The following is a 17,714-nucleotide window of genomic DNA, read 5'->3' on the forward strand; positions in this document are numbered from 1 at the left end:
CTCCATTTGCACCTTGCAGTTCATTGTCCCAGCCCAGCTTTAGCCCAGGCACTCCCACCCTGCTTGTTTTTCTCTCTCCAGCCCACGGGGTTTGTGCTCCTGGGCTGAGATTGGGCTCATTTGTCCTTGGTGCCCAGCTGGAGCAGGAATTGTTTTGTCTCCCTGCTCTGTGCACAGAGCTCACCATCCCCTGATATGAACCCAGACCCTCACACTAAAGCAGCACAGAATCTGAAAAATAGAAAACCCAAAACCTGAGGCATCACACTGAGAGAGGGATGGGACAGAGAATCCACCTCCCAGTCTGTGCAGAGCATCAGAGCCTCTTCCACCAGATGCGCAAACAGCAGCACATCTGGAGCAGCTGCTCTGCTTTCATGGGCCTTTTGCCACTATTTCTTCTCACTGCACCTGTTTTCTTCACTGCTGTTAAGAGAGAAAAGGAGGGACCAAGTTCCTCCTTGCAGAAACTGCACTGATGTGAGCCCATGTTAGAAATCTTCATCCTTCTCAAAGGCAAAATTATCACAGCAGCAAGAAAGGTTTGGTGCCACATTAAGGCTTTGTAGAAGAGCCAGAATTCTCATCCTTTATTAATGAGGATTTTCTTTTGACAGATGTGCTTTGTATCCCAGTAGCTGTCAGTGGTTTCAGTGTTACAAGCACTTTCATGGGAAACACTGGTTACTCACACTGAACACTGAAAATCAGCTAAACGCTGATTTTCAAAGGGCTGATGTGAGATCCACAATGTCTCAGTTAATGAGGAGGTTTTGCTATGAAGCCTGCTGCTGTTTGTGAATCCTTTCATTTGAGGATCACAGGGCATCAGACTGGTACATAACAAACTCACATTCTTCCCAGCTGTGCCTCCAGTTTCTTGGGTGACCTGGATGAGCTTCTCCATCTTCCTGTGACATAGTTTTTCCTACAGCAGAATAAACAATTTTTCTCAGAGAAGTTGCATGGCAAAGAATGTTCAGTGCCCTACAAAATGAAAGCATTGTTATTTCTGTTATTACAGGGTAAACTTTCCCTTTTCAAAGCAGCTGCCCATGGTTGATCCCTTGCTGTGAGTGCCTTTGCAGGCCACTAATGCTGATTTGTATCAGCAGCAAACATTTTACAGGATTAATTACCTCTGCAGTCACATCTTGTGAGGAATCTCCACTAATCAGAGGAAAAACTTCTTGGTATTTAGGGTACTGCTGAGTTTGGACCAGGTAAGGCTTTCTTTATGTAAGTGAAAAGCAAAATGTTTGGGTAGCACACTTTATGTATTCCTACTTCAGGACTGCTTATGAGCAAACCCATCATTTCCCATCCCTACAAATTCACCAGGATTTTTGATATCTGCAACCCAGCAGTGCTGCCCATTGCTGGAGCTTCGTGCATGGAAGTGTCTCCCACAGTGACTCACTGAACTGAAGAGATACAGAAAAATCACAAATCTGATTGTTTTCAACCTAATCAAAAATGCAAGAAGTCATTTTGCCCCAAAACCCTTCTGAGGACTGAGGAGATCAATATGGAAATTGAAATTAAAAAAAAAAAAAAAAGTCTGCTGACTGAAAAATAATGCAGTTAAAGTTCTCATTGAATTTTGTAATGAAATGAGGAATGCACTTAATTAAATGATCCCAGTGGTAATACCTGAAGTAATCAGGTTTCTATTTGATGCTCTTCTTATTCCTCTCTGCCACTTTCCTTGTGTAATTTCTAATCTTGCTACAGTAATTTTTAAATTACTGCCCAACAATCACTGCATAAATAAGAATATGAAGAGGGCTAGAACTGTGCAAATATTCACAGTGTCAAATAGTTTTACCTGTTGCAAAAATACTTTCCTGAAAGTCACATAACTAGTCTTTCAAAAGTTTTAAAACATGGAAAATAAAAGAATTGAAGAAAGGTGATACATTTTAAAGGGGAAAATTACATTTTTTTTTTGTGTGTGTGTGTGTGTGTGTTTTGGTGCTGTTGTTTAGAGGTTTTTTTTTTTTTTTAATCTCTGTAAAGGAGAGTTATCCCTCAGTAAATTGTGGCACAATGGATTAGACATGTTTGTCAACATTCTGCAAGAAAAAAGCCCTTGAGATGACTTGTGTTTAAATTACTTTACAAAGGCCTATAACATATTATGAACTACAAGATTACATTCCAAAACTGTCTTTTTTCCTTAAAAATATGCAAGAAATAATGACTGTTGGCCAGGTAACTCACTTGCATCTATCCAATTTGTTGACTTTTCCAGGCCAATTGGCATTTCTAATCCCTGAAAATTTAGGGAGAATTTTGCCAAATAGAAAACCTTATGGATTTATGTCTAATTTCTACAGCTCAATTTGTGTGCTCAACAATTTTACATTTGTAGGGTGTACAAAAGGCTCTTATATTCAGGTCAAGAGGAGGATTAATTGAATAATTACATTCACTGTTTCTAGAAGGTTTCTCCTCCTTTCCTGCAGAGGGAAGGAAATTGCTGGACACAGGAGGACCAGGGCTCCCACTAGGCTGAAAACAGCCCTGCAAGAGCTGCCACATGTTTTACTTGGTTTTAAAAAAATTTTGTTATTAAAAGTGCAAGTCAGAAGTTTTAAGTAGCAGGTATTAATATTTTAAAGCTACATTTATAAGAAGTTGGGAAGTTAGGTCTAGGAACTTGTGGTTTTATTTGAGGAATATTTTTGTTAATAGGTTAAACATTTTTTTGTGTCAAAATCAAGAATGCTTTGTAAATATGATTCCTCTGACTCTGAGTCCCCTTTGGTTTTAATATTGCATAACTCATGCTAAATATTTAATTACTTTTTTATGTTTTCTGCTCTGAAGTTTTCATGTTTGGGATCTGATTCAGATTGATCGTTCTGTCTTCAAATCAGGGATATTTTATTTGAAATTCTCTGGAGATTAGTGACCTTGAAAACTGTTTTATTATGGAAAACTTGTCTACAAAAATCCACTATACTAAAAACATCTCTATTCCCCACTAAGAGCAAAATGCAGCAAAGAGAGACAAAGAGAAGGAACATGAAAATAAAAGGATGAAGATGGAACAGAATTGATAAGCAGGTGGAAGGTGCTTTGGGCTCACCATTTTAGATCTGTTGCCCTTGTCAGTCAAAAAGTGGCTCTTTAATTTGTATTAAAACTGAATATCAGCTTCTTCTCATAGCAAAACTTCCATTATTGCTGGAAGTAACAGTTTGCAGGAGAATGGGAAATAAAAGGGAGGAAGCCTTTAAAGAACAGCTGAACACAGCCTGTGAAAACTGTGTTTACCACAGAGTGTTTGCCCTGGCTGGCAGCAGCTGGGCTCTGAGCTGGGCTCTTCTTGGGTTCCTGGGGATCTTCATTGCTGGCTCGTGCTCCTTCATCTCTCCAATTTCTCTCCTTTGCTGCCATAAGCAGCCACCTGCTTTCACCTGCTGAAGTTTTGAAGATGGGAACTTTGGTGACAGCAGATCCTCTGATTTTAATACTGATATTTAAACTTTCAAAACCACTCTTTTTTCTTCCCAAAGAGAGTTCAAGAAATATTCTTCTCCCAGCATCCATCAAAAGCACTGACAGTCTTAGCTGTATTAATGAGAGTAAGGTAGTAGTAGTAGTAGTAGTAGTAGTAGTAGTAAAGAGTTCACAATGTAGGGGTGTGGTTGTATAAAGTTAAGAGTTTAGAAGTTATAATAATAGAAACATATGTGTCTAACTATAACAGAAACCCATTAAACAAAAATATCCACAATACTACAAAATTAATTAAATTATAAATAAAAAAACCCAAAATAAACCTTGTAACGTGTGTCTATTAAGTTAGAAAGTTATTTATTACCTTATAACAAAAAAACTTGTAACTACTCTTAAACTATAGCCAGCTACTTATTCTCATAAATCTCACAACCTCTAAAACTAATGTTTATCTAAGTAATAAATAATTCTTAACCTAAAAATAATCCAATTCCTTCATTATTAACTACAACAACAATACTTTATGACCCCACAAAGAGTGAAGTTATAAAAAACCAAATTCTTTATGGTTTCTGAATTCTTTCCACACTTGCTGATTTCAGGCAAGCTTACTGAGGTTTGGAAGAGCACTGTAGAAGTCCTGGATTTCAGGGATGTTTTTGTTTCCTGCATTTCATCATAATTCCCACTTGAACTCACACCTCTCAGGCATGAGATGTCTTTCACTGATCAAGTTCCTAAAAAGACTTTCAAGGCCAGCTCCTGAAGGCCTGTTTGGGTTTTGGTGGGATTTGTACCTGTGTCCGTGAGTGGGTCTTGGTGATTTGTTTGTTTTGAATTTGCCTTTTGCATTTCTTGTGCTAAAGAGAGAAGAGTCAGAACGGGAAAGGTAAATAAAAATACATAAAACAGAGTATGGGAACATTGCCACAGTAAGAAGGGCCTTAAAGTCAATTTATCACCACTGAAGCCAATCAAAATCTCTCTTTCACATATGAGGATGAACTAAACCAGCAGATATTATGATTTTTCTGGCATTCACTGTATGCTGGAAGAACAATTTCACGTTTTAAGAAATCATCCTTAAAGAAGAGGATGTGAACATTGCAGAAAATCACCAGTAAAGAAAGCCATAACCTCTCTGCACTTCTTTCACTAAAGGGAAAAAACAGATGGATGCTGCTAATGCCACAGAACATAAACCAACATTTACAGCTCAGACAGGGCTGTAAAGAAATACATTTTTTTCATGGTTGGTGAGGCAGGGTTCTGATCTTTACTAGAAGATCTAATTTTTTTTTAATGGACTCTTCTGAGGATGATTTTCATATATATGGATATTGTATTTGTCTCTTAATAGATTCAGTATTTCAGCCAAGCCATTTCCTACCCTGCAGACACTTCTAAGGACAGGACACTTAATATGTCAAAAGTGATGGGCCTTATGAGGATTTTTACCTCTACATTGCCTTTATCAGTGATCATAAAACCTGCTTTTTCAGCACTATTTCAAAGTCAGATCAAATATTTATTGTACTTATGGGAAATATTTACATAAGCTCTTTAAAACCTGAAATCTGATAGAGTATTAAGACTCATTTGATTCCTTTCTCTAACCCAATGGCCCCTGAGAAACATTTTAAAGTGTGAAAAGCAGCACTGGCAGGGAGCAGCCTTGAAGAAGCAGCTCCTGTGTTCTACCTTCAGATTTTTTTCTCTTTCCTGTGGTTCCCAAACTTTAATTGCTGTCAACAACAGCCACAGCCTTTGAAACATCATCAGTGAACCAGCTCCAGAAGCTGATTTTAAAACTACTTTTATTTAATATTTTGGCTCCAGCATCTGTGTGGAATTGCTCTCTGACACAAATCTGTGTTTCTTTTTTTTCCTGCTGCTACCATACAGATTGCACTAGATGATAATTTTGTTCTGCCAGACTGCTGCATGATATTCTGCTTCTTAAAGACCCTTGGTGATCACTCCTTCTCTTATTTAAGCTGGAAAAATGGAAAATCTCAAATCAAGTTGTCTGGGAATTGTGGTGCATTTAAACCTCATGTTCCAAAAACTGCAAGTTTTCTTCCTGCCTGTGATCAATTTATAATTACTCCAGAGGAAAAAGAAATCATGCACAGCTAGAGGGAAGTCACAGGTCATCACTGTGCTGAGATGGAAAGAAAGTTTTGTGCATCATAATTATGGGATTTTCCTGGAACTTCTACTTTTTGTTCCTGTTCACCTGCTAGACTCAGGCCCTCCACCTAATATATGTAAGTATATCAAAGATATCAGAGCATTTTTCAGGATGCTTTACAAAAAAGAGCAATAAATTCCACCAAAGAGCTCAAATCCCACAGCAAAAACATTGCATAATGCTCGTAAAATATATTTTATTAGGGAAAAAGAGTGATTATAAAGATTCTTTAAACACTGACCATGTGATGCCTTCTCAGAAACATCTACCTGAAGCAGCTGCTGCCTCTTAGAGGGAGTGTGGGAATACATCCATCACCTGAGCAGCCAGAGGAAACACTGACAGCCCAGGAGCTCTGGAGGAACTGCAAATGTGGTGAGCAAAACCTTGCTTTAGTGTCACTGTCACCCTGCTAATGCTCCTTGTATTTACAGAGAGGTTTTGTCTTTCACAGGTCATCCTAGCATTTTATTTGATACTTATATTGTTTTATCAAACCAGGATTTAATTATCTTCAGTGTCCCTCAAGCTTATCCAAGACTCCAAGATTCACTGCCTCATAAACCAAAGAGCACAGAATTCCCCTCTTTTTGTGGAGGAGAGGCACTGCTGAAGAAATTGTTGTGCTTCAAGTGTCTGTTGTGCCAGGCTGGTTTTTTACTGCCCACATGCAGATTGTACTGCTACATACTGAATTCTACACATTTATTTTCCACGTGTGTCTTCCATCCAGAGCCTTGAGGCAGGGCCACACTTTGACTCCCAAACACCATTGGCCATTGGATACAAACAAGTCCTAATATGGATTTTCCCAAAGAATGTGAAAACCATTTAATGAAAATATTATACATCATGAAATAATTAAGGTTTATGCTCTCATAAGAATTATTTCTGGGCTGCATCCAACCTTAAATATTAATGTGTGGGTTACATAACGTGCAGAAATTAATAACACTGTACTGGATATACATGGTTACCATGGTTTCTGGACATTTGAATTTTTAAAGTTAGTCTATAAAACCCTGCACAACCCAAAACATTAATAACATGGATTAAAACTTTTCCCATCCATTTAATATGCAATATACATGAGGAAACTTCTACTTCTCAATATGCACTTTATCAAACTCAGTAAATTACTGTGTTCACATTGTCATTAGCTGTAGTCATGGAGTTGCTGATGGCTCTTAAAATCAGTTTTTACTTCATTTTCCATTATTTTTTCAGGAAGCCTGTCTTCTTAGAGACTTCTTCCTCTTTAAAAATTTATATCATGGAACCTCATGGTGTCAGGAGCACTGATTGATTCATCAGTGTTGAGTATCCTGCATTGTTTCACACAGATTTCAAATCCCAATTTCACACCACTGCTGCTCTCATCCTGTATCTTACAGCATAATGCACTGATGCTGATAAATTACTTAATAGCTACCAAAAAAACTTAATAGCTACAAAAAAAAAAAAGAAAGAAACAAAGTCCTTACTTGGTACCTAATAAAATAATAACCAAATGCTCTCTCAGGTTGCTAGGATGCTTCCAAAGCTCCAAAATACTTTAAAAGTTCTCCCCTTTAACCCATTTGTTTGATCACAGTTCCTGGCACCCCTCCATGCTTTCCTAAAGCAAGAGCCAGAGGAAATACTCAGCACTAAAAAACCTCAGGGTTCTGCTAGTGGGAATTCTGATTTCTCCTCTTAGGAAAATCCCCAATTTTTGAGGTCCAAATCAATCAAATTGGCCCTGGATGCTGATATCTGGGATTGGCATTCTCGCTCCCTCTGTGTCCATGAGGGATAACATATCTTCCAGATCTCTGTTCTTTTCTCTGCACTATTTCTCCAGAGATTTTTCACTCAGCTAATGTATTTCAGGGAGGTGGGTAAATGCTCATCTGCAGGAATATTCAAAGGACCAGAAAAAAAAAAGTGAGGGCCAGGGCTCCTCAGTGATTGTGTTACAGCAGTCATGGATGAAATTAGAAAGAAATGGCCCAAAACTGGCACTATTATTCAATTCACATAATTTAATATGTGAATTAAATAATTTTACACTTCATCATCTTTTTGGAGCCTTAGAAAAAGAGGAATATATAAGGGGAAGGAAAATATTTTCAGAAAAAATCCACAACAGCATTTGAGAAATTTTTCCTTTGGTGAAACTTGGTCAGAACAAAATGAAACTGCAGGCCATGGTTAGAGTCCCTTCATAGTTCACCTTTGAGAATTTACATTTGCATCTCCAGCAGGTTCCGTGGAACTGGATTAGACCGTGCTCACTTGGAAGGAAGTTTCTGGATAATTTTAAACTTTGAAAGCATTTGGAAAGGGAGACAAGTGTTTGAGTCTTTGATTAAAGCCATCTGGTTTTGCATCAAGCTGATAGAGTTCTAGAAGCTAAATATTCTACACTCTGAAATTCATATATTGGTTTTATTTTTGTGTTAAATTTAGCAGAACTCTGACACACCAGAAATAGAATCTCCTTCATCAATATTTTTTATTTAATCTTCTTCTGAAAATACAACATGAAATAAAAAGATCTCTACTGGGATTATGAAGTTAGACTGTGATTAAATGAATCTTGATTTTAGATAGATTCCCTTTGCAAAAAAAAAAAAAAAGAAAAAAAGGAAAAAACAAAAAACCCAGAGTGTGAGGCAAAACTCAGCTGTGAAAATTTCTTGCTCTGTGCAAAACCTCTGATAAGAGAGGATGGCATCAGTTTTTAGTCAGCCCCCTTTTAATTAGGGACACTTAAGCAGCAGAAAACTCAAGGAGCTTCAAACAGAGAGCAGAAATGACAGCACCAAGGCAAGAGCAGTGTGATTTGGAATGCAAACAGAACCCTGCCCCACAGCATGTGGGGGTTGTTACACACCCCCATTCAAACTGGGGTTTGTATAAAGGAATGCAAAGTGGATCCAAAGTTCACCAGTGGATCCCAGGAGCTCCTGCAGCTCTAACTTAAGGCCGTGGAAATCAAAGAGGTCTCAGAAGCTTTCACAGGAATATTCCTGCAATAATTACTGTGTAAAGGAGAAGCCTAAAAGGGAGACTGCACACATCTCTACTTCAGTCCCACTTTCTCTTGTTCAAACTCACAGAAAAATTATTTACAGTCATGAGCCAAAAGCTATGTAGACTCATACTTCTCATTATTCATTTAATCATTAACTTATTAAAATGGTTTTTATGATCACCCAGGACTTTATTCTCCCTATGTCCTTAGTGAGGACTATTGGAGCAGTCTGGAATGAAGTCTCTCCCACGATGTATCACATCTTGGGTACTTGAGAGGTTTTAGTGAGTTTAATGGCATTACTGACTATGCAGTTAAACAGCTGAAAGCCTATAAGCTTTCTATAGCAGCCAAAAGTATATTATTATATTTACAGAAGATTGAGAGAACAAAGTGTCTTGATGTATTTCGCATTCTTGCTTGGCAGTGGTTTAAATTAACAATAAGATGTGAGAGAGGACATCCAGTTAAGCACCCCAAAATAAGAATTTAACATCTCTGAACATCTTTAGTTCACATGCATTTGCTGTGCATCAGTTTGAGTACTCAGTGTTGGTGAGTAGCAGTGGAATCAGTTCATCCAGTGCACATTTCTGTTCCTTTCAGCTCTTCCAATGATCCTTATCATTGTTCACAAACCTTTTTCTCATCTCCTCCCTATCCCCACTCATGAATCTTCAGTATGTATTTACCTGGCTCATGCACCCTGATTTTCACCCTATCTGACCCTGAAAACCACTCAGATTCTTTTTTTTTTTCCAACCAATTGGTGACACAGCCTTCATTTCCTCTTTTGCTTCCCTGTTTCTGGTATCTGTCCTTATCTTCAACTGCCTTGAAGTATCTATTTCCTTTAGGCATTTCACTCATTGCTTGGTTTTCCGATGTCAAGAAAATGGATAGAAAACAGTCAAGAAGAGCTTCTGTTTCTGTTGTGCAATAAAAGTTGCAAAAGACCCTTCTCACAAATCCAACAAAGCAAGAAAATAACCAAAAACATGAGCAGCAGAACGTTGCCCAAGGACACAGAGTAAAAACACACCATTAGCAAAAAGAACTAAAATTAATGAATCTAGTAGCTGCTCAGGCTCTTACAAAATTGATTTCCAGAGGTGCAGATCATGTAGTCCTCAAATAATGACAAAGAAAGGGGAGCAAAAAAGCTCTTTACTTCTCCAAACAGTTTTAAAAGTAGAGAGAGATCTTTTGAGATGAGACAGTTTCAAGAAAAAAGTCCCAATGGCACAGTGACCTGGAAGAGGCAGTGAGTGATGTTCTGTGCTTCAAGAGCAGAATTCTTTAGGAGACAGCTGGAAAAGGCATCAGCTGCAGGTTGTTTCTTGAGTTCCCACTTGCACAAATTCAACTGTGATTAGAATGGAAAGAGGGAAAAAGAAGATCAGCATTATTGCATCTTCTGTGACAAAGTGACACTGCAGCAATATAAGAGTGGGTAGCTGGCATTACACTCTTGCCGTCTCTGGCCATCTAGTGGCATCTTTTTCTCCACAAAATGTAACAAATAAACGATTACAATTATTATTCCAAAGAGAAACAAACACCCCAACAGCCCATGTATGTTGAATAATGAGCTTGCAAGTACATAATTTTTATTGTCTTATTAATGCTGTGGCACAGAAAATTGATTTAGAACTTTCACAGAATCCCAGAATCAGGTTGGAAAAGACCTTTGGGATTATTGAGTCCAACCTCAGTGCTCTGTAGCCTGGTGTGCTCCAGTGCAAATGTCCAGTGCTCCTGCACAGGGATGTATCATCCCAGGTGGCTTTACCTGGCCTGAGCGACACACCTTGGGGACAGTTGGAGGATGGGTTGGTGCCTTGTGGTGCAACGTGTGCTGCTGCTGCTCCTGAGGGTACCAAAGAGGTCTGTCACTGTGTTTTGTCCCTGAAGAGGTGCTTTGGAGCAGAAATCACCACAGTGAAAACAAATGTTCTGGCTGTCCTGCAGCATCCAAGCAGCAGAAGACGGGACAGGGAGCCCTTTTCCCGGTGAGGTGGCTCAGGTGCAGCCTGACAAGGAGCACGAGCATCCCTGGAGCTGCAGTCTCTGGCATCCCTCGGCTCCTTCCCCTCCCAGCCATGGATGCACAACCGACACAGCAGCACCATGTCCCCAGCCACGGGTGGCAGATCTGGGGAACCTTTGTGTCAGCTCCTGGGTTCCCCAGTCCAAGCCACGAAGATGCTGAGATGGTCCAGCCACAAAGATGATGAGGGGTCTGGAGCATCTCTCTGATGAGGAGAGACTGAGGGAGTGTTTGGCCTACAGAAGAATGAGAGTGGATCTCAGCAACGCATTTAAATATCTCTAAGGGGTGCCAGAGGATGGTGCCAGACTCTTCCGTGGTAGCGACAGGATGAGAAGCGACGGCCAAAAACTAAAACACAAGAAGTTCCAGCTCAGCATGAGGAAGAATTCTTCACACTGAAGGCGGCAGAGCCCTGGGACAGCTGCCCAGGGAGGGCGGGCATCTCCCTCCCTGAGGACACTCCAAGCCCACCTGGACGCGTTCCTGCGCCACCTGCCCGGGTGACGCTGCCGTGGATGATCTCCAGAGGTCCCTGCCAACCCCAACCGCTCTGAGATCCGCATCTGGCCCCGGGCACCGCCAGCCCGGCCGGGACCGGGCAGGGCAGGGCAGAGCGGCGGAACTGCCGTTCCCGGGCCGCGGGGCCCCGGCGGAGCGGGCAGCGGCGGCGGCGCCGAGGCGGCGCTTCCTGCGGGGCGGTGCCGGCAGGGCCGCGGGCTCGGCACCGGCACCGGCGGCCGCGGCTGGGGCGGCCCCGCCGGGCTCCGCTGCGGGCTCTGCTCCTCGCCGGCCTCGCCATGCAGCGCTTTACCGTCAACATCAAGCTGCCGGCGCGGACCCTGACGGGCGCCCTGAGCGCGCCCAACCGGGGCGCGGCGGACTGGTGAGGGCCGGGCCGGGCCGGGCCGGGCCGGGCGGGGGGTCCCGGGTTCCCCCGCGGTCCCCTGGCCGCAGCCGCGGGTCGGGCTTTGCTCTGCCCCCGCTTGCAGAGCCCCGAGCAGCGGCGGGAATCGCGGCCGGGGTAGCGATGGATCCGGCCTGGGAGAGGCCGGGAGTGCCGCTGCCCGGCCCGGGGCAGGGACAGAGCCGTGCCCAGAGACGAGCGCGGCCCAGGCCCTCCCGGCAGGGATTGCCCATTGAAGCAGAGTAGTTGAGATCAGATACCAGGAAGGAATTGTTCCCTGTGAGGGTGCTGAGCCCTGGCACAGGTGCCCAGAGCAGCTGGGGCTGCCCCTGGATCCTTGGCAGTGCCCAAGGCCAGGTTGGACAGGGCTTGTAGCAGCCTGGGACAGTGGAAAGTGTCCCTGCCATGGCAGGGGGTGACACTGGATGGGCTTTAAGATCCCTTCCAACCCCAACCATCCTATGATTCTGTGGTTAACTTCTCCTGAAGTCAGACAAGCCTCAGCAGATTCTCCCTGTTCCTGTAATAACTCTTGACATGCTCCTTTTTGTCGATGAATATGTAATAAATATAAAAGATACACAATTAATTATATCATTGCAAATATATTTCTTACCTGTGTTCTTACATCTAAAATTTGGGAGCACTCTTCATGAATTCCTATGTGATTTTTTAAAAGAAGATTCAGAGATGGACACAAAGAGATGCTTTATGGTGGCTCAGGGCTCCAGCAGACAGTGCAATATTATTTTATAAAGCTTTTATGTTGCTAAATAGTATTTACCATCTGATAAACATCAAACAGGGTGTCTAGTAGCATGCATTCAACTTACCAAATAATCCCTCGTTCCTGATGTGAAGAGGTTTTGTTGTATTTTCCTTGTTGATGATGCTCTGTGCTCTCCCAGGGGCTGGCAAGGTTTGATTGCATATGGATGCCATTCCCTCGTGCTGGTAGTGGATGCCAACTCTGCTCAGACCTTGCAGGTTTTGGAAAGACACAAAGCCAGTGTTGTCAAGGTGAGATGTTCCTGGTTTATGGTGTATTCCTTGGTTCTGGTGTTTATGTTATCCTTCTAAATTGCTGTAAACACTTGACATGATGTTCATTGATGTGATTTTGACATGAAATCTGATGTGAAATACATGTATTTTAAGTGATCTCTTCTGCAGCTAAGTCACATCATGCATGCAGAAATTTGAGATGAGGTTGATGGTATATCTTTCTAGAAAATATAGAATATAAAAGATCGACTATCTGGAAACGTTTGTTAGTGTTACAGAACATGTTTCTAGGAAAGCTGTTAACATAAGAGGGTTTCAAAGGAACAGTACAAAATATCAAATGAAGCCCTCTGCTGCTGCCCTTTCTGATCCTCCCTGCTGGGACAAGTGCACCATTTGTCCAGGAAGTTACTTTTAAGCTTTTCCTTCTTTTCTTACCTATAGAAAAAGAGCAATAGCAGACAAAACTGGACATTTATTTCAGTGATATAAAATGGCTAACATTTTAGTTTAACTGCAGGGTACCTGTACTTTCCTTTGAAGGTTCTTGACTTGAAATTGCAGAGTTTGACTTTGGGTGAGTGTGGAACAGGTTGTGTTTCTTGAATTCATCTTTTCTTTGATTGTGGACAATGCCAGATTTCACTTAGGGTTTAGAGGATTGTGTGGCTGGCAGATGTGTTTGCTGGTCCTTGGCACAAGTGCTGTATTTATTAGAAGGCTGTCAATAATTTATGAAAAATAGAGTCTTAGGTGGGGGGGTTTTAGTGGGATCTTTTCGTAGAAGAAAAAGGTTGAATATGTCTTCTGCTTTAACATTTTTGCTTAAGTAACAAATTGTAGCAAAATTAGTTTTTGATCTATGCAGTGATAGTGTTTTAATAAGTTTTGTTACATTCACTAGCTTTGAGAAGTTGCATTATTTCAACAGGAACAGAAGTGTTGCAGTCCAATAATTTATAGGATAATTTTGCAAAGCCACTACCTGAAGCTTTAGGAACAGAAATAGACTGTAAGAAAATGGCTAATTTATGAGGTGGAATAATGAAAAAAAATTCCCTTCTATGTAAAGAAATAGGCATTATATAGGAAATGGTTATGGGGCCATGATCATTTCAGATACCTTTACATTGCTAAGAAATTTTCTTCAATTTCTAATTTCTTTTAAGAGTTTGTAAATGCTAAGAGCACAAATGAGCTGGAATGGATCTGTAAGAAATCTGCTGTGTGTCTGGCTTAAACTCCTTGGAGGAGTAGAGCTTCACACCAACAAACTCAGTCCAGTGGGGATCTTCTCCCCAAAAACCTGGGCCTCAGTTCTGAAAAATTCCAAATCACACCACATCTGTTATGAAAAAAACAAAGAAAAACCAATTGTTTCATAATCCCTTTACAGTCCATTTTGCTGTTTTCCTTTAAATGCATCCTCTCCTTTGGCTGTTGTAACTTTGTCTGGAATAGGTAAAAGCTTCCCTGAAAATGGATCCATGTTAGTTGTCCATCTGTCCAAATGCTGTTTGTATGAGACTGAAGACTTTGTATGGAGTGGATTGTATCTGATTTGACCTTTACAAAGAGTATTGAAAGCATGCTTTTATGGAAGAAAATATAATTACAAGAGAAGTTTTTTAATCCATCACAAGAATGAGGGGATTGAAATTATCTTTATTAATGCATCCTTTTTGATGCATTGATAAACAGTGATAATAAGGCTTTATAAATGAGGTGGTATGAATTGTGAAAATTAAAGAAAAGTCACCTCTGGTTCCTGATTCTGCTGTATTTTGAAGCCAAGTAGACAGTGACTAATACTGCTAGAAAGTAATTTCTTTCAGCAGGTGGTCAGGTCCTGTGTGGGGACTTGGATCAGTGTGACTGCAGAGAGGAAAGAGGTTCATGGTGTGGGAGCACCACATGGGCTCTGCTTAGGCCTGGGCATATAAAGATCTCCTTTTTTGTTCTTTTGACAGCTCCTCCCTTGAGAAAGGATGTTTTCCAGACTTGAAATTTTCTTTGAAGTAATATGCATTTAACTGAGAAATAAATAGCTTTGTGAGTTTTTACAATTACAGTTACACAGCCACCTGCAGATATCCTCAGGGATAGTTCTTTCTTGAACAGCAGGGAAGCAGGAATTGCAAAAATGAAATTTGTAGGTAGAGGAGAGTCTCTCAAGAATTCTTCGTGATTCTGGTAGAAGCATACTTTGAGTTTATAGAGTTAGAGATTATGTGCTGTGCATGTGTCACATTTGTTTAATTTATTCTGCTGGTTTGTGAGACATCCTTCTCACACCTCTGAGAGGGGCAGCACAAAGGTGCCAGCAGGGCTCTGAATGCTGCTGTAAATCTGCTTCATGGTACAGAGTGAGTGGTGCCTAATGACAGTGCTGTGTCAGTTTTTAAATGTCATGTTTTCAGGATCTGCAGAAAGTCCTGTGTTTGCCTCACCCTTTCTGTGACAGGCAGTGACAGCACACAGGGTGGAATTTTTGTAGCAGGTGAATTCCCATTATCTTAACAATAATGTTTCTTTATTCTGCCAGTGTGTGCTGTCTGTCCTGGGGCAGAAGTTCACCTTAAAAGCAGATAGCAAAAAACATGTGGGTTAGATAAGGAAGAAGTCAGTGTTATCCCTCCCCTTGTAATCTGAGAGGAGTTGTAGACAGAGTGTTTCAGATTTCAGACACAGATTTCTCATAAGTATTGCCAATTTACAAACCTGTGCAGCTTGAAATCCAAAACTGGAAAGTGGTACCCGGGAATCAGTGGTGGCAATGTGCTGAAAATAACCAAAAAGGTGGCAAATGTCAGCAATAACTTGTTTTTGGTTTTTTATTAGACAACATATAAATTAAAGACTAACCTTTTTTCCTCAACAATACTGCAGTATATTTGTCAGATTAGGAAAATTGCATGTTTTAGGATGTGTATAAAAATTGAATGATAATTTTTCAGCTTTTATTTGATTGGAAATCAGTGGGTTTAGGTTTGTGAGTGCCTACAGAACCTTAAACATTGCCATTTGATTTCCTCTAAATGTTTGAGTAAATTCTTTATATACATGGTGTATATGTTTGGATTGCTGTAGTTACCTTCAGGAACAAGTATTGTTATTTATGTAATTTGAGAATATCAGCCATGCAGTCATGCAGCACAGTGCTGACCTGCCTTAAATTTACACAAGTGATGGTGGCTTAAAGGTATGTTACAGCTGCTGTTGGCATTAATTATTACTGTGCTTTTTTATCTGAAAAACATGAACTATGGTGTCTGTGCCATCCATTTGTCTCCTTGAACCAATTCCCATCTGCATTTTCAGGTTAAATGGGCTAAGGAAAATTACCACCACAATATTGGCTCTCCATATTCCTTACGTTTGGCTTCTGCTGATGCCACAGGGAAAATCATTGTGTGGGATGTGGCCACAGGAACAGCTCGCTGTGAAATCCAGGAGCACTCAAAGCCCATCCAAGGTAAGGATAGTGCCTGATGGTGAAATGGGAGTTGTTTTATTGTGTACAAATCCATCACCTGCCTTTTATAAACTCTGCTCATTTCTGACAGGGAATTCTCCTGTTGGGATTACTAGCCCTCTCTATGTTTGCTTGTTCATTTTATGAGTAAATGGAAGATGTACTGTCCCCCAGAGGAATGCTGTGAGGTTTAATTCATTATGGTGATGTTTTCCAAGTTCTTGTGACAAAAATGAAATTTGATTCTATTTTTATGAACATTATTGATTGAAATTATAACATTTACTATGTCAAGTACATCTTCCTGCTCTTCAGCTGGAGTTGGGGTTTTTTTGGGGCATTTAAAAAATTTGCGATGATGCTTATGATATACCTGGTAGGCTTTTAAAATCTATTATATAAAAGTCCTCTTATAAAATTAGGTTGTTTGGTTTTTGTTATTATTCTGTTTTTTAAATCCTGTGAAATAAAATGCAGCATTTTAAATCTTATACTGAGCCACTGAAAATTTGTTTATTGACTACAGTTCATTTTAGTTTTATTACTTTTTGTTTGTATGCATTATAAATTGGGTTTTATTTACTCCTGACACTGATTCACTGAAGGTTTAAAGGAGTCCATACCATTCCATTTGAGGATTTCTACAGCTTTTTGGACCAAATAGAACCTTTTATTTTCTGTGAAACCAGGGAAGTCTCTTACCACCTCTGAAAGGGCTGAGTGTTACACTCAGTTTCATTTTATGCTCGAGCTTAAGACTGATTAAAAGGTTTTAGAGTGAAGAAGATATTTGTGTCCAAATCCAAACTGATACCATCCCAAATACTAATTCTGTTCCCTGTTTCTTTTGACAGACATGCAGTGGCTGTGGAATCAAGATGCTTCCAGAGATTTACTGCTTGCAGTTCACCCACCAAATTATATTGTACTGTGGAATGCAGACACAGGCACCAAACTTTGGAAGAAAAGTTATGCTGAAAATATCCTGTCTTTTTCATTTGACCCCTTTGATCCCTCACATTTAGCTTGTAAGTTTATATGTATAAAACACTGGGACCTGGATATGTTTGAGCAGGAAAATTGTTAAACTGGAATGTAAATATTGAAATTAAAAGTAGTGGATTAGAGAGAATAATGTCAGAAATGCCAGTAAAAAGTCAGAAAGCAAAGACAGGGAGCCTTTGGCCAGTGTGGAATCTTAGTTCAGAAGGTACTGCTATGTGGGAAGGGGTAGAGCAGGCATGAGTGGGGAGGTTAAAAATCTGAAAAGTTTGTGACTTTGCAAAAAGAAATGTGAACTGTGTAGAGGGAGCTGGAGGAAGCCAAGGATAGAGAGCCCTGTGAAATGTAAAAGGCTATAAAGGGATGGGGGCTGAGGGAGAAGCCAGTGAGATAAGTAGACCAAGAATAAATGTTATTTTCAACAGAAAGGATTTTAGAGGACTCAGTGTGAAATCAGTACCCGAAGTGATTCAGACATCAAGGGGGATGCAGTGCAGATTTATTGATTCTAGCAGAAAGAAACTGAGAGAAATGGGAGAGTCACCATTTTATTCTTGAATTTAGCTTCATCACTCCTGACCTATAATGGGACTG

At 40.5% G+C, this 17,714-nt stretch overlaps 1 protein-coding gene and 1 long non-coding RNA gene across 5 annotated transcripts in view; one reads left to right on the forward strand and one right to left on the reverse strand.

Annotated features, from left to right (window-relative positions):
* Positions 1-8,135: 8,135 nt before the first annotated feature.
* LOC132330138 (uncharacterized) lies at positions 8,136-11,385 on the reverse strand. Its single transcript, XR_009487229.1, has 2 exons — positions 11,206-11,385; positions 8,136-11,082 (listed from the first exon to the last, which is right to left on the reverse strand). It is a non-coding gene; the product is annotated as an uncharacterized LOC132330138 (long non-coding RNA).
* Positions 11,386-11,439: 54 nt separating this feature from the next.
* WDR11 (WD repeat domain 11) overlaps positions 11,440-17,714 on the forward strand; it is a 35,456-nt gene continuing 29,181 nt past the window's right edge. For all 4 annotated transcript variants that reach the window (XM_059852083.1, XM_059852085.1, XM_059852086.1 and 1 more), the window contains exons 1-4: positions 11,440-11,617; positions 12,547-12,658; positions 15,965-16,118; positions 16,973-17,146. In XM_059852083.1, the coding sequence (XP_059708066.1) occupies positions 11,532-11,617; positions 12,547-12,658; positions 15,965-16,118; positions 16,973-17,146 (526 nt within the window). In that variant the 5' untranslated portion in view covers positions 11,440-11,531. The remainder of the gene's footprint in view (positions 11,618-12,546; positions 12,659-15,964; positions 16,119-16,972; positions 17,147-17,714) is intronic.

The sequence above is a fragment of the Haemorhous mexicanus genome, chromosome 7 (genome assembly GCF_027477595.1).
Source record: "Haemorhous mexicanus isolate bHaeMex1 chromosome 7, bHaeMex1.pri, whole genome shotgun sequence".
Lineage (NCBI taxonomy): Eukaryota > Metazoa > Chordata > Aves > Passeriformes > Fringillidae > Haemorhous > Haemorhous mexicanus.